The 24,778-nt window shown below is 40.9% G+C and overlaps 2 protein-coding genes across 2 annotated transcripts; both read right to left on the bottom strand.

The window, feature by feature from the left end:
• Window positions 1-1,179: 1,179 nt before the first annotated feature.
• On the bottom strand, window positions 1,180-2,130 carry LOC125361997 (olfactory receptor 56A4-like). The gene has a single exon (XM_048360647.1). It carries the CDS (start codon window positions 2,116-2,118, stop codon window positions 1,180-1,182), a length of 939 nt encoding a protein of 312 aa, XP_048216604.1. The 5' UTR covers window positions 2,119-2,130.
• An 18,496-nt stretch (window positions 2,131-20,626) lies between these two features.
• LOC125362402 (olfactory receptor 52L1) lies at window positions 20,627-21,610 on the bottom strand. Its single transcript, XM_048361252.1, has one exon. The coding sequence runs from the start codon at window positions 21,575-21,577 to the stop codon at window positions 20,627-20,629; it is 951 nt and encodes a 316-aa protein (XP_048217209.1). The 5' UTR covers window positions 21,578-21,610.
• Between the last annotated feature and the right edge of the window lie 3,168 nt (window positions 21,611-24,778).

Here is a 24,778-nt window from a genome sequence, read left to right on the forward strand (position 1 = left end):
AAACTCGCTGACTCCGCTGCCTGGATCCTAAGGGAAACTCTGCTGGCCCACCGTGAGAATGAGGACTTTCACAACTGCACTGAAGGTAGAATAAGAGAGGAAATTAGACTGCGTGTTTAAAGTAAGCAGGGAGGAGTAAAAATACAAAGGGTGGCTGAAAGCCGATGGAAAATTCAGGTAAGATTGTACAAAGATAAACATTGATAAGGAATATTTGAACAAAGAAGAAACCGTTTCACTTACAAAACACTCATGCACACACAAATATGCTATCTTTTAAAATGTAAACATCATTATAGATTTTTTAAAGTACAGAATATTAATAATCCAAAGAAGGAGGGTTAATTTAAAATGTTAATAAGATCCGTTAGCAATGGAGAAGGTGGCGGGTGGCACAACTCATTCACTCTGTGAAAGAATGAAGTTTTTGAAGCAGCCCCTGACATTACAACAAGAAACTCTATTGAGACCAAACAATGAAAAACCCAGGTTGAGCTTTCTTAAGGGGAATTAACAGATCAAACACAAGGGCATATAGCAAATGATAATTTATAAACTAAGAAGCATTAAAAAAATATTGGAATCCAAAGGAAACAAAGAGGTTTTGTTCTTTGTTGTTGATTTTGTTTTCATTTTGTCGTCTTGTTTTCTGTCTTTGAGATGTTAAAGGGGGACACCGAAATGGAGCGACAAAGGGAGAAAAATTCAGCAGTGGTACTCACTAGATACTAGAAAATGAGCTATGAAACTTGTAGATGGGGAAGGGAGGGGAAAACTGGGACGGAACAAGGGAAGGGGTGACATTGTTCAAAAAGAACTGCATTCTTTACCTGACTTATATAACTGTAACTCCTCTGTACATCACCTTGATCATAACAATAAAAAAGTTAAAGATGTGTTGGAATCCAATTTATTTGACAGACAATATCACTCAAGGTACCTGTAATTAAGACTTGCCAAGCCCTTCGCACACCGCTGAGGCTGAGAACTCTCTCAGACAACTTCAGAATGCAAAAGTCTAACCTTCTATTCATGGCGATAGTATTCGGGAGCAACATTAAGGGAAATAAAAATCCACATTTATTCATGTCGTAAATATTTAAATTTCCTAAGCCTCATGAAAATTATTTCCCATTATCAATTTATACTCCCAAGGCCAGGTGGTACCCATTTTACCTCCTACCACCTCCTCAGTAAGTTCTGGATTCCCTGCTTGATCTCCTTGGTTCTCACACCATACACGATGGGGTTCAGGGCTGGGGGGACCAGGTGGTGCAGGATGTTGAGCAGGATGGGGACATCGGGAGGAATTCTCTCCCTGGCCAGGTTAGTGATGACCAGAACCAGCAGCACCGTGCTGAAGAAGAGGATGAGGATGAAGTGGGAGCCACAGGTGCTCAGGGCCTTGGCCACCACCCCCTCGGCCTTGAGTCTAAGCACAACTCTCAAGATGAGGGAGTAAGAGATCACAACAAGGATGAAGTCAGACCCCAGCAGCGTCCAACCTACCACAAACTGGTAGAGGCGATTGATGGTGATGTCGTCGCAGGAGAGTCTGGACACTGACAGGTTCGTGCAGATGCAGTTTGTAATGATTCTCGCACAGTACCTCAGCTGGGAGGAGAGGATGGGGATGGGCAGAGTCAGAAGGCCATTACGAGCTACAACAAAGACAGAAGCCCTGACCACAAACTGATCCGTGATGATGGAAGGGTAGCGAAGAGGGTGGCAGATGGCCACATAGCGGTCATACGCCATGACCATGAACGTGCAGGATTCCATGGTGAGGAAACTGTTCATGAGGAACATCTGCAGAAAGCAGGCAGAGAAGCTGATGGATCGGTTGCCAAACCAGAAATTGTCTAGGACCTTGGGGATGACGGTGAGGCAGAGCACCATGTCCAGCAGGGAGAGGAGGCTGAGCAGGTAGTACATGGGCTGGTGCAAAGAGGTCTCCAGGCGGATGGTGAGGAGGAGGGTGGCGTTGGCCCCCACGGCCAGGAGGAAGAGGAGGCTGAAGGGCAAGGACAGCCAGTGCTGCCAACTCTGGCAGTTAGGGAAGCAGATGAGGAGAAAGCCAGAGTCTTGGATAGAAGAACTGTTGCTTTCCATGTCCATGTGTTGTGTGCTGATCAGGCCTGACAGTTCAGAAATCCTAGGGGGACAACAGCAAAATAAACATATCCACATAATGAAAATAGCCATGGGGAAATAATTCATTTTTCAAAGAATCCTTAGAACATAGTAGTCGTTTACTCTCTAGCACCATTCTACATGCTTTGTAGTTATGCACCTGCCTATCCATTTTGTGGAAAGTCCTAAGTAGGATTAACTCAAAGACAATATTTTCTGGTTTGCCTGGGATCATTTTGGTTTATGCTGCCTCTTAACTGATTTAGGCCCAATTTCATTGATATGTTATATCAAAGTGTGCGTGTGTGTCTATACACATTGTATATTACAAGAGAAGTTCATTGTTATTCCAATTATACAGGCAAAGAAACAAAGTCAAAAGTGAGTAAAGTCTTTGGTTAAAATAGCAGTGGTAGAAAAGTGACTTGCAACAATGAGGTCTGAAGCTCTCAGCCATTAGCTTTCTTTGACTCTATAAATGAAAGTATTTAGGCAGACCTTTTTAGATCATTCATAGGCCCCACATTAATGTTTGTCTCGATGCTTCTTCCAAAAGACTGTATCAGGGGCTGGGGATATAGCCTAGTGGCAAGAGTGCCTGCCTCAGATACACGAGGCCCTAGGTTCAATTCCCCAGCACCACATATACAGAAAACGGCCAGAAGCGGCGCTGTGGCTCAAGTGGCAGAGTGCTAGCCTTGAGCGGGAAGAAGCCAGGGACAGTGCTCAGGCCCTGAGTCCAAGGCCCAGGACTGGCCAAAAAAAAAAAAAAAAAAAGACTGTATCACAAGCAAAGGAGAAATCAGGCCAAAGCTGCATTACCAGATGGTATTCGCAGGCCTCATTAGAGTTCATACCATTTGCAGAGGAAAGAAAACCCAGGATGATTTCTAAAAATCTGACTTTTGTGACAAGAGTCTCCTTATGTCCTTGACAAGCAGGTGAAATAAGAACAAGCAATTTCAAGATTCAGCAATTTTTACTCCAACAGTACTACTTCCTGAGTGACAAATAGCACTGACTGACTTCACATGAAGTGTCCATCACTCACAGATGCAGACTGAATGGCTTGCTGTGGATTCCTGGCCTGAGATATCAGAACTAGTTGTAAACAATTAAAGCTTAACTCTGAGTATTGTTTTAATGCTCAGGCATTTTAAAACAATAAAGTAGTTCTAGTGAGTGCTAGAGCCCCTTGGTGTTGGCTCCCTTTCCTTTGATTAGAAAGCAGAAGCTAGTTTCTCAAAGGTGAGAAGTAATATGAATAGAGGCATATTTGGGAACAAAACTGCCCTTCTATTTTACCTACTGTTATATAGCTGATATATAAGATGTAAATATTATTATAAGTATTTATTATATATGGGGGAGTTTATATGTGATACATAATATGGATATATAATATAATATGTTGTATATGGGGGAAGCGTTTACAAGACCCATCAACAGAAGAAGCTGGGTATGATATGGCTTGCTTGCCATAGAAGGATTACCATCCAGGCAAGCCTGGGCAATAAAGCAAGAGCCCATCTTAGAATAACCATAGCAGTGGCTCAAGTGGTAGAGCAAAACCTGAATTCAAACCTAAGTACCACAAAAAAAGTGTGAGAAGGAATATAATCAAAATGGCAATATTGCCAAAGGCAATCTACAAATTCAATGCAATACCCATTAATATTCCAACACCATTTTTTAATGAAATAGAGGAAGCAATCCTGAAATTCATATGGAACAATAAAAGACCTAGAATAGCAAAAACAATCCTAAGCAGAAAGAACGGTGCTGGAGGAATTACAATCCCCAACTTCAAGCTGTATTATAAAGCTATAGTAATCAAAACAGCTTGGTATTGGCACCGGAACAGGCCTGAAGACCAATGGAACAGAATTGAAGACCCAGAAATGAACCCACAGAACTATGCCTACTTAATCTTTGATAAAGGAGCTAAAACAATAGTCTGGAAGAAAGATAGCCTCATTAACAAATGGTGCTGGCAAAACTGGTTCAACACATGCAACAAACTAAAACTAGATCCTTATATATCACCCTGCACCAAAATCAATTCCAAATGGATCAAAGACCTCAAAATCAAAACAGACACCCTGAAAACACTAAAGGAAGGAGTAGGAGAAACACTTGGCCTCCTTGGCACAGGACGGAACTTCCTCAACAAAGACCCAGAAAGGCTACAAATCAAAGAAAGGTTGGACAAATGGGACTGCATCAAACTGCAGAGCTTCTGCAGGGCAAAGGACATAGCTCGCAAGATAAACAGAAAGCCCACAGATTGGGAGAAGATCTTTACCGGCCATTCAACAAACAAAGGCCTCATATCTAAAATATATGCAGAACTAAAAAAATTACCTTCCTCCAAAACAAAACCGCAAAGAACCAATAGCCCGCTCATCAAGTGGGCTAGAGATTTAAAAAGAGACTTCTCTGATGAGGAAATGACCAAGAGACATATGAAAAAATGCTCTACATCACTGGCCATAAAAGAAATGCAAATCAAAACAACATTGAGATTCCATCTCAGCCCAGTAAGAATGTCCTATATCAAGAAAACTAACAATAACAACTGTTGGAGGGGATGTGGCCAAAAGGCAACCCTACTTCATTGCTGGTAGGAATGTAAACTGGTTCAGCCACTCTGGCAAGCAATATGGAGATTCCTCAGCAGGCTAAACATAGAGCTCCCCTATGACCCAGCAGCCCCACTTTTGGGTATTTATCCAAAAGACCACAAACAAAATCACACTAAAGCCACCAGCACAACAATGTTCATGGCAGCACAATTTGTCATAGCGAGAATCTGGAACCAACCCAGATGCCCCTCAGTAGATGAGTGGATCAGGAAAATGTGGTACATATACACAATGGAATTTTATGCCTCTATCAGAAAGAATGACATTGTTCCATTTGTAAGGAAATGGAAGGACTTGGAAAAAGTTATACTAAGTGAAGTGAGCCAGACCCAAAGAAACATGGACTCTATGGCCTCCCTTATTGGGAATAATTAGCACAGGTTTAGGCAAGTCACAGCAGAGGATCACAGGAGTCCAATAGCTATACCCTTATGAACACATAAGATAATGCTAAGTGAAATGAACTTCATGTTATGGAAACTATTGTTATATCACAGTTGTAACTACTTTCAACGTGCCATATGTAACTGTAGCCTCTATTATTGATGATATTCCTGTATCATCTTCCTGTGGTTGTACCTACACTATCTCTGTATCTTATCTGAGTACATTGGAAACTGGGTATACTGGTATTAGAACCAGGAAATTGGAAGGGAATACCAAAATCGAGAGACACAGGGTAAAAAAAGACAAACAACTACAAACGCAATACTTACAAACTGTTTGATGAAAATGAACTGAACAACTGAACAACTCATGGGGGGGAGGGGGGAAGGGAAAGGGAGAGGGGGAAGGGGGGAATGAGGGACGAGGTAACAAACAGTACAAGAAATGTATCCGGGGGCTGGGAATATGGCCTAGTGGCAAGAGTGTTTGCCTCGTATACATGAAGCCCTGGGTTCAATTCCCCAGCACCATATATGTAGAAAATGGTCAGAAGTGGTGCTGTGGCTCAAGTGGTAGAGTGCTAGCCTTGAGTAAAGAGAAGCCAGGGACAGTGCTCAGGCCCTAAGTCCAAGGCCCAGGACTGGCAAAAAAAAAAAAAAAGAAATGTATCCAATGCCTAATGTATGAAACTGTAACCTCTCTGTAATTCAGTTTGATAATAAAATATATATATATTAAAAAAAAAGATATAGAACTCTTAAAAATTCAAATGGGAATTTTGGAAATAAAAATTGTTCAATGACCCAAGTTAATAAAATATTTGAAGCCTGCAAATATAAAAAAAAATGTACGAGAAGGGAGATAGAATTGAATTAGAAAATCACCACAACTTCATACATCAATCCAAATAAAAGCCTATGTATCTTGTAAATCAGACTTACCTTTGGCCAGATTCCCATTGCCTTTAACACATAAGTCTATTTCTACAACCCCATCTGCATTGTTTCCAGATACATAGTAAGCTCTTTATCCTACATTGATAAATCAAAGGAAAAAATAAAAGCTCAATAGCCAGTATTCAGTCTTCAGGGAGTTTCAACAGCTTGAGCAATGAAAAGGGTGTTCTACCACAGCCAGACAAACAAAGGAACACTAAGAGGGAAGGGCGGTGGACTGAGGATCGCCACAGCAGCTGAGGTTACTGGCTTCAGCTCAGCTTGTGCCTCCAGGGTGGACTTCTCTAAGTAGTCTGAATTGCAATGGCGAACATGAACACCTTAATGGTCACTTGGTTCCCAGCTATCATCACCAATGATGAAGGCATAGATGGATGCAGATATAATTTTAAAACTCTCACCCTAAAATCTCTTCAAAAGTCTGCCTTAATAGAGAAGCAGAAATGCACCCAATTTGGGGAAATGGGCAAGATCTAAATCAGAAACACTAGACCTGATGTCCTCCTACCACAGATTCTTCTTCCTGCTTATATAGAACAACCTACATGCCCCATCATTCCTTTCCTCAAAGCTTTCTGAGTCCTGAACTAGACCTAGAAGCTGAGCATGGCTGTACTGTAATAGCCACTTGGCTTTTGCATCTCTAGTCCAGCCCATCAGAGGCCTCAAAGGCTATTTCTATGTCCTGAGCTCCTCTCTGCCCCTTCCTTCCCAAATGCCCCCAGTGGCTAAGGCCATTTTAGGGTGCCTGAACCTGGTGCACGGGACCAATTCCCCAGGGAATGTGTACGAAAATGCAGAAGACAAACCTCAACATGGGAGTAATGGTAAGCAAGGGGAAACTCTTTGAAGCAAATCAAGATGACATTTTAAATAAAGAGTGATTACATGGAAAACAAACATTTCTAGGTGTAAGACAGAAGAACTTCATTTCAGACACTGAAACCACATTTGTCCATTCAATGGTTGGCCAGCATCAAGGCGGATTCCATACTTTGGCTATTGTGAATAGAGTCACACTGTATGTGAGTCTGTGGCTATCTGGTGGTAAGGTGACTTTGATTCTTCAGTTGCCTACTCAGAAGGAGTATGACTTGATCAGATGAAAGTCCTATTTTGGTTTAATTTTTTTGAAGATCTTCCACACTGATTTCCTTAGTGGGAAGAAGGGGTGGCAATGGAAATACAAACAATATCATGAGACTAGAGCAGGAACTAGTAAGAAAATGGAACTAGTAAGAAAAGGGGGAAGGGAGTAATGTAAGGGTAATATGATCAAAGTGTATTGTATGGAAAAGATCTCATAATGAGGGCTCTTGCTACGAGAAATTCATACACATCAATAAAAAAGACATTTTACGTGTGTGTGTGTGTGTGTGTGTGTGTGTGTGTGTAAATAAGGATTTAACATAGGTATACCCTGACTTCCTATGGGGCTTCACAATGATGAACATCTTCAACTGAAAACATTGTAAAAGTGAGAACACACGTCATTTGCATAAAACCGCCAACTATTCAGCAACAGAGTGCTGCACAGGTGAGGTATCGGTTGCTTACCTGGTGTTCAGGGCTCTGGTGGAGCTGCAGTCACCGTCGCGTCTCAGCATCTCAAAGGAGTATCCCACCACAACAGCCCAGGCCCCCCAAAGACCAAAATTTGAATGCGCAACCATTATTTCTATGGCATTCATTCGTATTACTGTTGCACCATCAGAAATTCAAAAAGTTATAAGTCAAATCATCTTAAGTCAAAAAAATAATCGGCATTATTTTTGGAGTTTTAAAACTTTTACTTGTATGAGCATAGATTGTACAAAGGTGACATGGTCATATTTATATACATGTACATAACATAGTTGGTTCATAGTCATTTCTTGAACAAATTCACTTTACTATTTTTTAACTCCTCTCTTGTCCCAAAGCCTTTTACAGGTATTTTCAGTGGGCTTCATTATGGGGTAGATAGACATATGAGGAATCAAGTCAATTCTCTAAGATCACTGCTTGGATGTGGTGGAAGTAGAGCTTTCATGACAGAAAGAATGAAAATTGTACTAAAAAATTAGAGACAGTGGTGGGAAAAGAAGAAAAACTGGGCATGGTGACTAATGCTTGTAATCCCAGCTATTTGGGAGAAGGAGATAGGAAGAGCATAGCTCAAAGCAGCCCGAACAAAGGAAAACACACACTGGCACAATGGCTCACATTTGCAATCTTGGGTATGCAAGTGTCCATCATATGAGGATTGTGGTCCAACGCTAGCACCAGACAAAATATGTGAGACCATGTCTGGAAGAAAAATAATCAAAACAAAAGGGTTAGAGAAATTGCTCAAGTGGTAGAGTACTTTCCTAAGAAGGATGAGGACCTGTGTTCAACCCTCAGATCTGCTAAAAGAAGAAGGAAAGAAATAGAGTAGGAAGAGAAGTGGGAAGAAGGAAGAGATGGAAGGTGGGAGGAGACGGTCACTCAAATGTCAGCAGTGTCTCAATGACTGGGAAGTGGGAAAGAAGGAGAGAGAAGGGATGGGAGGGAGGGGAGGGGGAGGGAGGGAGGGAGGAAGGAAGGAAGGAAGGAAGGAAGGAAGGAAGGAAGGAAGGAAAGAAGGAAAGAAGGAAGGAAGGAAGGAAGGAAGGAAGGAAGGAAGGAAGGAAGGGAGGAAGGAAGGAAGGAAGGAAAGAAAGAAGGAAGGAATAAGAGGGAGGAAGGAATAAGGAGAAGGAAGGAAGGAAAGAAGGGAGGGAGGGAGAGAGGGAGGGAGGGATCCTATTAAACATGTAGTTTTCTATATGCAGGATGAAAGTATATATTTGTAAATAGAAGGCATTTTACAAAACTAGTTATGTGTTCAGTAGAAGACAGAAGCTAGCATTGTTTTCAAGCCATCTCCTAATCCTAAACCCAACTCTTTTTCTTTTCCAATATCTACTTTAAGATTGTGTTCTTTTTATTCTCTTTAAGTAGTTGCACAAGGGGGGTTTCCATTTCACAACCCAATTTATAAATACAATGCCTCGATTAATGTTATCTCTTTCAATAGCTCACCTATCCCTCCCCTCCCCATCTCTTCCTCACTCTTGTCAATTGTGTAGGATATATTTTGAATTCTTGACTGTTCCCTCCCTCTCTTCTCCTCTTCATTCACCTACCCCTTTCCCTTGGCCCTACCCAACTCGTTTCAAGTTCTCACTTCCTGGTATTTATTTTGTTGAACTTTGACTTTGCCTTTCTAAGAAATTACTCTATTTAGGTTCTCTCTTAAATCTGCCATTTCAGTTTCAGTTAATACATTTGTTCACACTTCCTTACCACCCAACATATTTGATTGTTTTCTTTAGAATTATCTTCATATCTTTGAAAATCATCCCTAGTAGAGATGAAGAACCTCAAACTTTGTAGAGACCATAACTGTTTCACAAGTGACCTCCGAGAATTTGAACTGGGTAACTTTAAGGAAAGTAATCTGAATAGTGAAGCTTACTCAAATGTAGAATCCAAGCTGGTTAAATGGTGAGTTTTAGGCAAAACTATCTAGGAACCCATTTACCTAGCAAGTAAAATTGGGATCCATGTATTCTGAAATCCTTCTGCTATCAGTACTGTCAGTGTTCTCAAGCATCCTCTCCACTAGGAGGAGACTACTATAATTAAAACAGCCCTTATAATTTTGCATAGTGACCTATAGTGATCATGGATATTAAGAAACCTTTGCTTGGAAGGTTTTTGGGAACTGGCTATGTTATGTCCCTCACTATCCCATCTCATCAGTTCATACTCACCAATACCCTCTGCTGTGATTCCTGGGTCTGGACGTCAAGGTACAGAAAGTGTGGCGACTGACATTCAAAAAGACCCGACAAGCAACAAGCGAATCAAAAGGACCATCAAAGATGCAAAAGTTCCAGCCCAGCTATGATTGACTCGAAACCAGAGCAGTCACCTTGCTTCACAGGTGAATTGAGACTCAGGGATTTCAAAAGGAAGACTTTTGACCCAGCCAGGAACAGAGCTTTGTTTTCTTTTTTTTGTGGTGTGTGTACAGGTCTAAGCCTGTGGAAGTTGTGGGGTCTACAAGTCACAGAAGACTCGGCCACAACTCTGAGGGAAATCAGAATCCTGGATCAGAATGGTGAGACTCATGGCAGGCTCCTCATCCTACTAGGAGTTCTACTTTCCTTCTCTATTCCAAGCTCCAGGATTTCCCCTCATTTCTCAGAGTCTCCTTCCCACATTTTCCCTGGCTCCATGCTGAGACTCACCACTGCAGAAGGCTGTATACTGCTAATGGTTCTAGATGCCGGATGTGTCTAGTGTTGGATGCTCCACTGTGACTTACCCTTCCCTACTGCTCTTCTTAGCCTGGAGCCTGTGGCCCATTTCCCAGGAGAGTAGACTATAAAAGGCCTAATTCAGTAATGGGAGCAAAACGAAGGTGGGGGGGAGGGGGACAACAGCACTGGGGAGTCTCAATAATGAAAAGAACAATTTGCAAGCTGAAATAAACAAAATGTGGGAAGAAACGTAGCACACAGACACACTGTATGTGTATAATCTGAAACCACTGAATTCATAGAAGCAGAGGGTACAACAGTGGTTGCCAAGGGCTGGAGAGTTGAGGAAATGGGTACAAAGGGTACAATGGGTGTCAAAGGGTACAAAGCTTCAGTTCAGATAAACAACACTGCTGCACTATTCACAATAGCCAAGTTGTGAAAACAACACATTTGCCCTACCATAGATGAGTGGATCCAAATAATGAGATTACCTGCCTGTATACAATGGAATTTTACACAGCCATTAGAAAGAATAATATGCTGTCATTTGCAGGGAAATGGATAGACCTAGAACAAACCATATTAAACTGAACTCAGAGAGACAAACAAGTGCATGTTTTCTCTCATATGCCTAAGCTAGACCTAAAATACACCAAGACATCATAATTATACAGGTCTCTAGGCATTCACACACAGAGAGACCAAAGGAGGATATGGTTAGGAAAGGAACAGAAAGACAATGTCTATGTGGATCTGATCATACAACATGATATTTATCAAAATGAACTCTAGGAATCAGAAACAAGAGGGTTTTTTCCCCCTTCATTGAGGTTTCAGTTTTCTTTTAATTTTGTTCTGTTTGTTCATTTACACATGTCTTTGGGAGTATAAAGGGGAGCACATAAAGGGAGGGACAAAGGGTGAACAAATGTACTCGTTAAGTTGAAAATGAACTGTACAACTTGTGGGTGGGGATGAGATGGAAAAACCAGGAGAGAGTGAGGGAAAGAGTGGCATTTTCCAAAAAGAAATGTACGCTTTAACTGACATATAACTGAAACTCCTCTGTATATCACCTGTATAATAACAATAAAAAAATGTTTAGGGCAAGGATGAACAAATACAAGAGATCATTATGCAGATAGCGTATTTGTACAGTTGAAATGTCATATGACATTAAATCTTAAGTATTCTCACCACAAAAAGGTAATTGTGTAAAGAAATGGATACATTAGTGAGCTAAACTGTGGGATTCAGTCCACTATACATATCGATACTAAAACATCACATTGTACGTTTTATACATACAATAAGTGTAGTGCTAGGGATCAAACTCAGGGCCTCATATTTGCCAGAAGCTTTAAGATAAACAATATTTAAAAAAGAATGGCATGGCTGGGGATATGGCCTAGTGGCGAGAGAGCTTGCCTTGTATACATGAGGCCCTGGGTTCGATCCCCCAGCACCACATATACAGAAAACGGCCAGAAGTGGCGCTGTGGCTCAAGTGGCAGAGTGCTGGCCTTGAGCAAAAAGGAAGCCAGGGACAGTACTCAGGCCCTGAGTCTAAGGCCCAGGACTGGCCAAAAAAAAAAAAAAATGGCATGTGGATAGGAAAAAAAGAAAAGAAAAATTTTGATATTATGTCAAAGAAAATCCTTTGAGAATGATTTCAGGTACATGGAACTGGCCTGATACAAACAGATGAGAAATCCATTTGGATTATTTTTTATTATCTTTAAATAGTTGTACAAAGGGGTTCCAATTCTATAGGTCAGTTTATGGACAGTATATCTTCATATCACCCTGTCCCTCATTCTCCCCATCACTCCCAACCCCACCCATCCTCTCGTTACCTAGTTCCATTCCATTTTCACACATGTGTAATGAATATGATTGCATTTACCTATGCTCTCTCTCTTTATCTGCCTGCTCCTTTTTGCCTCCCCCATCTCATGACAACACATATGTCAGCTTCTTGGCATTTCATTTTGTTTAACTATAAATTAGTTGTTCAAAGGTGTTTTATCATCAGAATCCTCCTCTGTGTATACCAGACTTTAATCCATTTGTTTTGGTATAAATGAATATAGCCCCATATGTTTTCATGTATGTTTATGATGTAGATCTAACTTCCACATGTGAAAAACATGTAGCCTTTGTCTTTCTAGGCCTGACTTATTTCACTTAACATAATGTTTTCAAGGTCTATCCATTTCCCTGCAAATGACATATTATTCTTCCTGAAGAAAGAATGAATATGAATACGCAAGTGTCTTTTCTGTGTCTTGAATTGTAATCTTTTGGATAAATGTCTAAGTAATCTATCATATCTGTTTTTAGATTGTTTTTTTAGGAATCTCCAAACTGTGTTCCATAGTGGTTGCACTAATGTACATTCCCACTAATAGTATAATGAGGTTTCTTTTCCCCTATATGCCTGCCAGCACTTAGTGATAACCATTCTCACTGTAGTGAGATTGATTTATGTCATTGATTTGACACTGACTTTTAAATGTAACAAAAATAAAATAAGTGTGAACATTTATATCCCTTTTGTTCATTAATCACTGAAATCCCATAGGCTCTAGAAGCAGGAAGTGCATATTTTCATGAAGCTGCTTGCTACCTCTTATCGCTGAGTATTAGAAATGCCTCAGAATTTGCTTTTATTTTTACATTTTTATTACCTTCAAATAGTTGTACAAAGGAATTGCCATTTAACCAACCAGTTTATGAATACAATTCATCTTGATCAATATCACCCTTTTCAGCATTCTTAGCCATCCCTCCTCTGCCCACCCCTTCCCTCACTCTTCATAATTTTGTAGGCTATACATCAAATTCTTTTTTTTTAATTTTTTTTATTTTTTTCAAATTTTTATTATCAAACTGATGTACAGAGAGGTTACAGTTTCATACATTAGGCATTGGATACATTTCTTGTACTGTTTGTTACCTTGTCCCTCATACCCCCCTTCCTCCTCCCCCTTTCCCTTCCCCCCCCCACCAGGTGTTCAGTTCACTTACACCAAACAGTTTTGCAAGTATTGCTTTTGTAGTTATTTCTCTTTTTTTACCCTGTGTCTCTCAATTTTGGTATTCCCTTTCAATTTCCTACTTCTAATACCAGTATACATGGTTTCCAATATACTCAGATAAGATTACAGAGATAGTGTAGGTACAATCACAAGAAGGTGATACAAGAACATCATCAATAATAGAAACTACAGATACACATGGGATGTTGAAAGTAGTCACAACTGTGATATAACAATCATTTCCATAACATGGAGTTCATTTCACTTAGCATCATCTTAGGTGTTCACAAGGGTATAGCTATTGGGCTCTTGTGATGCTCTGCTATGACTTGCCTAAACCTGTACTAATTATTCCCAATAAGGGAGACCATAGAGTCCATGTTTCTTTGGGTCTGGCTCACTTCACTTAGTATAATTTTTTCCAAGTCCTTCCATTTCCTTACAAATGGGGCCATGTCATTCTTTCTGATAGAGACATAAAATTCCATTGTGTATATGTACCACATTTTCCTGATCCATTCGTCTACTGAGGGGCATCTGGGTTGGTTCCAGATTCTCGCTATGACAAATTGTGCTGCGATGAACATTGTTGTGCTGGTGGCATTACTATGATTTTGTTTGTGGTCTTTTGGATAGATACCCAAAAGTGGGGCTGCTGGGTCATAGGGGAGTTCTATATTTAGCTTTCTGAGGAATCTCCATACTGCTTTCCAGAGTGGCTGAACCAATTTACATTCCCACCAACAATGAAGTAGGGTTCCCTTTTGGCCACATCCCCTCCAACAACTGTTATTGTTAGTTTTCTTGATATATGACATTCTTACTGGGGTGAGATGGAATCTCAATGTTGTTTTGATTTGCATTTCTTTTATGGCCAGTGATGTAGAGCGCTTTTTCATATGTCTCTTGGCCATTCTCATTTCCTCATCAGAGAAGTCTCTTTGTAAGTCTTTAGCCCACTTGATGAGGGGGCTATTGGTTCTTTGCGGTTTTGTTTTGGAAGAAGGTAATTTTTTAGTTCTGCATATATTTTAGAGATGAGGCCTTTGTCCGTTGAATGGCCGGTAAAGATCTTCTCCCTATACATCAAATTCTTAACTGCCTTCTCCCTCTCCACTGTTCATTCATTTTCCCTTTTCCTCTTGACCTCTTCCAGCACTTTCAAGTACCAGTTTCCGGGTGTTTACTTTGTTTAACTTTGACTTTGTCTTTCTATGAAATTACAATATTTGAGCTTTCCCCCTTAAAGCTGGATTTATCTTTTAAACGTATAAGTAAATGCCTCTGAGTTTTTGAAACACCCTTGTAGGTCCTCTTTCAAAAACTTAGCAAAAGTTGAGAATGCCAGGCTTGCTATTCCTACTGATAAACACAAGGAGGCACTGTCGTCGTGCTAATCATGGAGAATTTGCTAACTCCCGGGGACAATGGGCATTGTTTGGGTTCTGTGGCTGCTCGACCTTGGTATCCCATGCAAGGTCTCTGAGGTCACAACCCTCATTTGGTAACAAATCTAAGTTTAGGATATATCCCGAATCACAATGAAGTATCAAGCTGACAAAATACAGATGTGGGCAAAAGTAATGTTCCTGCAAATATCTTTGAGTGCTTTTCTTTTGACCACTGACCACCAAAATAGACTTCCTTTCCTTTTCTTCTTTTCTTTATTGTTATTATAAAGGTGATGTACAGAGCCATTACAGTTACAAAAGTCAAGTAAAGCGTGCATTTCTTTTTGGACGATGTCCCCCCTTCCCTTGCTCTCTCCTAGTTTGTCCCTGCTGTCCTCATGGTCTTCCTGTTAACTCCAGCTTAATTACAGGGATTGTTACTCTTCCCTCTCCCTGAATCCTGATAGAAGTTTGCTGTGATACTGAACAACAGTGTTCAGTGACATTAGATTTTCTTCCTCAAAAGGCTCTCAATTCCTCAAGTCTGTTCCTCTTCAAAGGGGCTCAACCAGAAAGAGAGGGAGGGGAGGGCCTGCGGGAAAGCCATTCCCCTCCCCCTCCTAATGCTGGGAACACAATCTCTTCCAGCCCCACTGGAACGTGATGGACCTGCAGGAGCGAAGTGACCTTTCCTAGACTTTCTCAGTTAAAGTGACAGTATTCTCGTACTCTTCCCATTTAAAATGTCTTCAATGGGTGCTTTTTCATTCTACCTAGTGTTCAAAGAAGATGTTTTTATGTGGAAACCTCGGGATGGTGGTGTAGCTGCCATTTAAGACTTAGCTCCTTGAGCTATCCTCCCTGCACCTTATCACTCTCTCCTGTGTGTGGGCGACCCTGGCCTGTCTAGAACCTCTGTGTGGGTATCCAGCTGCTTCCACCCCCTGCACTAGGCTTGACTATGCCACAGGGAATCGGTGAGACACCCCTCTGTCATCACCCAGGCTCCAATTGTCAGTGCTCATTTCTTCATTACTTAACATTTCACACCAGGAGTGAGGGGGAGAAATTTGGTATGAGAGAGAGGGGGGGAGGGAGGGAGGAAGGGAGGGAGGGAGGGAGCGAGGGAGGGAGGGAGGGAAGAGAGAACAGACTCCTCTTAGATACTATGGCACGTGCAAGTGCATATGTGAACATAAGTTTCAAGAATAAAAAGTAATCTTGGGGTTCTGAAACTGGACTTGAGTACTAGCTGACTAATACCAAGAATCTAGAATAGATAAGATATTCTGATGTATGCCAACCACAAAATACTTGTTTGAACTGTGTTCTGGTTAGACTACCTGAAATGTTCTAGCCACTAAGACTACCATGTGTTAATTATAGGATCTTAATTAAGTAAATTTTACATTCTTACAGAGAAGACAAAAATTATTTGTGGGTAAGATGATGCTAAGTGAAATGAACTCCATGTTATGGAAACGATTGTTATATCACAGTTGTAACTACTTTCAACATCCCATGTGTATCTGTAGCTTCTATTATTGATGATGTTCTTGTATCACCTTCCTGTGGTTGTACCTACACTATTTCTGTAATCTTATCTGAGTATTTTGGAAACCATGTATACTGGTATTAGAAGTAGGAAATTGAAAGGGAATACCAAAATTGAGAGACACCGGGTAAAAAAAGACAAACAACTACAAAAGCAATACTTGCAAAACTGTTTGGTGAAAGTGAACTGACACCTCAGGGGGGGAAAGGGAAAGGGGGAGGAGGGAGGGGGGTATGAGGGACAGGGTAACAAACAGTACAAGAAATGTATCCAATGCCTAACGTATGAAACTGTAACCTCTCTGTATATCAGTTTGGTAATAAAAATTTGAAAAAAAATGATTTGTGGGTTATTCAATAACTATGCTCCCATAGTTATACACACATACAGAGAGGGAAAGAGACAGAGAGACAGAGACAGAGGGCTTGAGAAATTGCCTTCCTTCTCAAGGATGTCATTAAATGATAGGCCATGTAACTAAGCTATACAAGGAAAACCATCAAGGGGAGACAGGGATGGTAGGAGTCAGTTAATGGCTTGGTAGAGTTGATGTCTGACAATTGTCAATATCCTTCTAAGGATACTTGAAAACTGATCCTGAAGTAACATGTGACAGTTAGTGCATTTCACATATAAAGTTTAAAGGTAAGTCAGCAACAACGACTCATATTTGCGATCCTAGCTACTCAGGACATAGAGATGTGAGGGATCAAGTTCAAAGAAAAGTCTGGGTAGAAAAGTCTGCAAGACTCTTTTCTTCAATTAACCAACAAAAGACAATGTGGAGGTATGGCTCAAGTGGTAGAGTGCCAGCTTTGAGCAAAAGAGCTAAGCAAGTCTCTGAGTTCAAGTCCCAGTACCAGCATCAAAAAGATAAGTAAAAATTGGGAGTCTACATAAGAAAGGTTAAGATCAAGGCAGAGGCAGAGGCTAAGCAAAGCACATATTATTTGGTGTTCCTCACATTACATGACATTCTGATAAAAAAAAACTAAACGCATGCAAATGAATCAATCAGTAATTATAGGAAGAGCTATATATATATCACAGTTGCTTAATTTAAGACAAATGTGACAGAAGTTTGAGGAAGACTTAGACTTCAGGTTTAAAAAAGCATATTGAAGAGAAAAGTTGGAAATGTGTTTAACTATCTATCTGGTAATATTTTCAAATTTTAGACAATTTAATTAGGTAATAAGCAATTCATTTCATTTCCTTGTTGCCTTAGCTGGCCCACCTGCCTTCTGCATTGTCTAAAAGGTACTTGAACTAGAAAACAAGCACAAACTTATTCTACCCGTGTCCTGGGTAAATGTGTTTGGTATTTATGTCATTGTATCATCCTGCTGTTAGTTGTTAATCTATCTCTTTCTATCGCACAGGAGGACTGGGTACAGCCATAGTAGATACAGAGAGAAGAACAAATAGATAAGAGCTCTGTGGGAAAGCAGGACATGAGCTGTTCTTGCTGGGGACATAGGAACACAGCCCTATTCATTTCTTTCTGGGAGGTGAGTGTCAAGGACACAATCTATCCAGGCAGAGATAGCCCAAGAGCAAACAGACAGCCAAAATTAAATTTCAAAAGGGATGCTTCAGTCAAGCCACTGAAAAGTGACAAGGTTCTTTGTAAATCCTGATCCTCTCTTTACCTCTAGTCCTGTCTATATTTCCCAATCATTACTTTCCAGAGAACTCTGTGCATGAGTTATTGGTTAATACATATCCCATTTGGAAGTTCTGACCAAAAAAACACCCAGGGCTGGGGATATGGCCTAGTGGCAAGAGTGCCTGCCTCGGATACACGAGGCCCTAGGTTCGATTCCCCAGCACCACATATATACGGAAAACGGCCAGAAGCGGCGCTGTGGCTCAAGTGGCAGAGTGCTAGCCTTGAGCGGGAAGAAGCCAGGGACAGTGCTCAGGCCCTGAGTCCAAGGCCCAGGACTGGCCAAAAAAAAAAAAAAAAACACCCAAGGCCCAGGACTGGCCAAAAAAAAAAAAAAAGTGTTGGGCTGGGGATATGGCCTAGTGGCAAGAGCGCTTGCCTCGTATACTTGAAGCCCTGGGTTCGATTCCCCAGCACCACATATACAGAAAATGGCCAGAAGTGGCGCTGTGACTCAAGTGGCAGAGTGCTAGCCTTGAGCAAAAAGAAGCCAGGGACAGTGCTCAGGCCCTGAGTCCAAGCCCCAGGACTGGCCAAAAACAAAAACAAAAACAAAAACACCTATACATTTCTTAAGCTATAGGTTAGTCTGCTTCAACAAAGACTCCCCAAAACACAATGGCTTAATCCAGACATACATTTACTTCTGCTTCAGGTTTAAAGCAGGTTGATGGCCAAAGGAGTGTCAGGTACACAGGCTCTTCTATATTGTGATTCTGTCACCTTCAACTCACCTTTCCATCTAATGGTTGAAGAAAGCTGCTGCAGATCTCACCACCATTCAGCAAGCAGAATACTTGATAGGAAATAGAAAAGTATTTCTTTATATTGCCTATCCACGCAAAATACCTCTGCAGTCAAGAAAGATAGTTTCCAATAGATGTCATACACCACAGCCTAGGCTTATCAGGACAACTTACCAGAGTTGAAGTCCCAAACGTGGAACAAGTACGATCAAAACGTGTAAGTCCACCTGCAATTAGAGTGCCTAACTCACGCCATCCTTCCTACCTCATCCACATGGGGCAGATAAGCTAAAGATGAAAAGCTGGGAGCTATGGCTCATACCTCTAATCCTAACTACTCAGGAGGCCAAGATCTAAAGATTGTGGTTTGAAGTCATCCCAGGCAAGAAAGTCTGTGAGACTGATCTCCAATTAATGTCTAAAAAGCCATCCATGGAGCTATGGCTCAAATGGTAGAGCACTACCCTTGAGCACAAAATCCCCCAAACAGTGCCCAGGCTCTGAGTGCAAACCCCAGGAGTGGCACCAAAAAAGAAAATAAATCCAAGATGAAATACTTAATCTCTCTAAGGAAAAACTAAACAGTTTCATAGAAGTAAAAAAGCGGGGGGAGAGTAGACCTACTTGTTTTTCAGCTGAGGGCCTGTTCTTGCTAGGCAGACTCTCTACCACTTAAGCCAAGCCCCCAGCCCAAGACGATTGAGAGAATAGGAACTTCAGTACCCCTCTATCACTTCTACTGTAGAAACTCCCATCATAGGGTATTTTCACCACATGGGCAACATACTTCAGCATATCAATGCCTTAAATTCTTCAAGGACTGAAAAAAATATGTTATGTTCTAGGAACACAAAAGAGGTGAGCCAGAGCTTACCACAATACCCACCTAACAGATTGCAACATCAACCACGATGGTCCTCTTACAAGCTTTTACCCAGCTGCTATCAAGAGGAATACAAGATTTGATTGACAGTGCTCTATTTTCAGAAGACATAATTACTTCTACATTTACTACTTCCCTTATTAAAGCTACCCAAACTTAGCACCTTTTGCTGATTTTGATACATGATAATAATAATTGGCTTCTTTTGTTTTGCTAATACTTATAAAACACAGACACTGTCTTATAGATATCCAATACTTGGTCTTATTCCTTCTTTAACCCTAAGCAAAAAATATAAATAAATTTAAAAGTAAAATCGGGCTTTTAATATATATATGTGCATATATAATTTTCTCTTGGAAATATGATCCTATATTATTATTCCTATGACTGCTGTATGAACTATCTCTCTGCTTTTGTTAGCTTAAAATAAATGAATATTACACATATTACAATAACTTCAGAAGGATATTTTTTTCATATTGTTGCCTTCTTTTCTGCTTTGAAGACGCTGTTGCTACACAGGAGTCCAGTAGTCTATAGATCACTTTACTAACTTAGAGGTTTTGAAGACACTCTACAGACAAAACCACTCAAAGGTTGGCTCCACCCTTCCCCATTCCAGACGGTATGACATTATCAGTTACTGCTTAAGGGCAGAAACAATAACATATCCACAGTATCTCTACGTCTCTTATCCCCCAAAACCCCTGACAAAAAGATTGCAGAATTGTTTGGACTAGAGGGGGGATGGGGGAAAGATGAAGAAGACAACACACATAAATCCACTTATCCAGATGCATCCTAGTAGACTACAGACCTGTGGGTATTTTAGTCAACTAGAAGGACCACTCATCATGGAATGGCGACTATGAATATAATCCTCAGAGCCCTGGACTCTTGTCTGTGTACATGGAAGGAGCTTCTGGAGAAAACAATTCGGATCTTAGCTCAGCCCTTTGACAGAGAACACCCTGAGCACTCGCTGGCGGATCTGCTGAGTCTTTACCCCATAGACAAGAGGATTGAGGGCGGGTGGCACAAGGAGATACAGTGTGGCCAGAAGAACGTGCACATGGTGAGGGACGCGATGGCCAAAGCGGTGAGTGAGGAAGGAGAACATCCCGGGGACATAGAAGATCAGGATAACACAAACATGAGAGCCACACGTGCTAAAGGCCTTCACTCTGGCCTCCACCCCTGGCACCTTCAGCACTGCCTGGAGAATGAGGGCGTAGGAAATTCCAATGGCGAGGACATCAAGCCCAACCACAAACAAGGCTACTGAAAGCCCATAAGCGCGGTTCACTGTGGTTTCTGAGCAGGCAAGCTTTACCACAGCCATGTGTTCACAATAGGCATGGCCAATGACAGTGGCCCGGCAGAAGACAAGGCGCTGCAACAGGATGGGGAAAGGGATGAGGAGGAGTACACCCCGCACCAGGATCGCCATTCCCATGCGCCCTATGACCCCTGCGTGCAGGATGGTGGAATGGTGCAGAGGACGGCAAATGGCCACATAGCGATCCAGAGCCATGGCCACAAGGACACCGGATTCCATGGAGGAGAAGGCATGGATGAAGAACATCTGAATCAAGCAGACGACATACCCAATCTCATGAGCATGCACCAGGAGCACCGCAAGGGCTTTGGGTGCCGTAGAGGAGGCCAGGACCAAGTCAATGGCAGCTAGCATGGCCAAAAAGATGTACATCGGTTGGTGCAAGGATGAGTCATTCCAGATAATGAGGAGAATAGTAACATTGCCCATTAGAGCAAGGAAGTAAAGGACACCCAGGGGTAATGCTATCCAATGCTGACTCTCCTCTAAACCTGGAATACCTACTAAGAAAAAGCAAGGCTGGGGTAGCCTCCAGCTGGAATTGCTAAGGGCCATTATCAACAGCTTAGACAGAAAAGAGGGAAATGAAACCAGTTTCGTGATCTGTCCATTCTTAATATATTTTCATGTTGTCCAAATAGGGCTACCATCTTCATCAGGAGAAACACATGACTTCAACTGGAACACAGAAGAATAAAGTTAGATATAAAGAAGACAAAAATCTCCTCTTTGATTAAATAGTACCACTTTAGGATGGTCAATCGTTTAGAACTGTCAATGTAAAAGAGCTATCTTTATTGATTCTCTGGGTATCAATGAACATTGCAAGTCAATCTGTTACTTTTGAAACTAGCCTCCCTCAGTTTTCAAGACATAGCTGCTCATCCTGTAGCACCAGCCTGCTATCTTTGCCATCCCATTACAGATTAATTTCAGGGTCTTATACTCTCCTCTTCTCTAGTATATCCATTATCTCTGAATTGATTTTGTCCAGTCGCATGGTTTCAACTATTTGTACACTTTCATTGATTCTGAACTTATCTTTGGAGCCAAGTATCTCTCTGAATAAACAAGTCAATTTTCCCACTTGTTTCCTCAACATATTCAAGGCTGGATAACCTAACTAAACCTTCTCATCTACTTTTTGTCAGAATTTCTGTGATCTACCTACCCAGCTTGACCTAGGAACTTTATAACTGTCGTTACTTATTCTTGTATGTCATTTCTTTCATCAGCTCCTGCTGGCTTTTTAAAAAATTTCTCACACAGTCACTTCTTTTTCTCAACCCCCAGTGTCACAAGCTTAGTTCATATTCCATTTGCTCTTACTTGGACTACTTCATTAGGTCTCTTTGTCTGTGCTGAGACCCTTCCAAACCCTCTTTCAACCCTGAAGTCACAGGTCCTTCCTAACATTCAAATGTTCTTATGCTACCATCATGTTTACAATCCTTTCATGAATTTTCAATGCAGAGAAGAGAAATCATACTTTTAGGACAAGCATGTGGTTTTCAAAGATTATCCTTGTGTGGTTTTCTTATCTTAAGACTAAAACATTCCCACATAGATGCTTTGTTTTACCATTGCATACTCCTCAGAATTGTATGACTCCACCATCCTGTTTTACAGACACCTATGTGTTCATTTTCTTCCTCTTTTATGTAAATTGATCCCTCTCATTCATCAAATTTTGGAATCCACTCTGAGTTTTTCTTCCCTTTCAGAAGAATTGTGGTATGTCAACACTAATTATGCTGAAAATTCTATTTTGTGATAATCCTTAACTTGTGAGTTTCCACTACTTTAAAAACCTTTTAAGTGTCTTAATGCTTTGTTTCCAGAGATAAGGTCATATCTCATTAAAGTTGATTATGAAATGTTAGCATGGCATATGTTTTACAATAAATTGGAGGTCAGACTTGGGTTTAAATTCTATCCATTTCTTGGGCCTGGGAATATGGCCTAATGGCAAGAGTGCTTGCCTTGTATACATGAAGCCCAGGTCCAATTCCTCAGCACCACATATATAGAAAGTGGCCAGAAATGGCACTGTGGCTCAAGTGGCAGAGTGCTAACCTTGAGCAAAAAGAAGCCAGGGACAGTGTGCAGGCCCTGAGTTCAAGTCCCAGGACTGGCCAAAAAAAAATAAATTCTATCCATTTCTTGTCCTATGAATACAATTTTAACAGGCTACTTATACTTTACAAGCGTTGATTTCTCCTCCAATAATAGAATAAATTGTTTCTGCTGGGCCCTAGAGACTCATACCTAGCATCCTAGCTACTCAGAAGGCTGAGATGCGAAGAATCAAAGCCAGCCCAGGCAGAAAAGTCTATGAAATTCAAAAATAACCAGCAAGAAAAGATGAACTGGAGACCTGGCTCAAGTACTAAAGAGCCATCCCAGCAAGCAAGCCAAGCCATAGTAGCAATATCAATCTTGTCAAAAAGTGTTAATTAAGTTAGGTATGCAAAGTCTGCATATGTAGCTTATCCTATAAATTGTTTATCATTATTACTAACATTAATAAAAGATAACTAAATACAAGACATAAATTTCTTTTTTTGCCTCTATAGCTGTCCTGTGTTTCAAATATGTCTGACTCTTATATAATATTATGATAATGCAGGTTCTCATCCACCACTCCATTAACATCCCCAAGCACAAACATATAGGTCCTTCATTTAAACTTACCCATGTAATTCATCCCTAGAGCATTAAAATAAAAAACTAGAAACTGGATATATTTGTGTCTGTATCCTCTAAAGCAGCATTGTTCTGTACTGGGAGTACACATATACAAAGGTAGTCAGAAATTACTCAGCTCTTGTGTCTTTCTTCACAATCAACATTTATACTCCTGTTCCAAAGCTCTATGACAGCTATAAAATCTGAAATGGCTGGTGGGCATCTATCTCCCAGTTTTTGTTTTTGCTTTTTTTTCTAGAGTCAACTTAAGGTACCAGTGATATTTCTACTGAGAGTTCCAGGAGACTTTATAATCGGGACAGAAAAATCACCTTTAAGTGCTCAACTTTCCACCTAGTGAGAAAGTTGATCTTCTTTCTTAGCTAAACTCCTGTGGCAAGCTTCAGCCCATTTCCTGGTTTTCTGGCTGAGAAGGCAGCTATGCTTTTGTAGAAGGTGCCCACGGCTTTACAAGCAGCAGCATCAGTGGAGCTCTTAGGCTGAAGTCAAACCACCCTTAGTGAAGAAGAAAAGCAAAGTCACTGTTCCTAAGCATAACCTGCCTCTCTGTGTTCTGTGGCTTATGTGTATAGAGTAAAAACCTAGAACTGCATGTTAAATACTAGGTATTTAAAAAAAAAAAAAAAGGACATGTTCTATAATCCTTACAGGAAAGGCAGATGAGACTTGTTCTCAGGAACCTAAAAAGCAAGAATGGATTTGATTCTCTGTCCTTGAAGCAGAGAGCAATCAACAAAGACCATATGCTGCTCAACACCTAGCTATCCATGTAGAGGCTGCCCATGTCTGTCATGAAATTGTACTTCCATTCTGTACAGCAATAAGACATGCTTTCTTTTCTTCCACATGGTAATTCCTTTACAGAAACATCACCATACTGATCTCCTTGCACTATAAAACTAGCCCCGTGCTTCAGTCCTTGAAGAGTAGGATTTATGCCTTACTTATTGGCAATAGTTCCAGGGAGACCTCTAAAAGTTCCTGCAGTCTGCTTGGTAGTCAGTACTGCTGGTTAAAGAAATAAGCAAACATATGAGTAAACAAAAA

The sequence above is a fragment of the Perognathus longimembris genome, chromosome 13 (genome assembly GCF_023159225.1).
Source record: "Perognathus longimembris pacificus isolate PPM17 chromosome 13, ASM2315922v1, whole genome shotgun sequence".
NCBI lineage: Eukaryota > Metazoa > Chordata > Mammalia > Rodentia > Heteromyidae > Perognathus > Perognathus longimembris.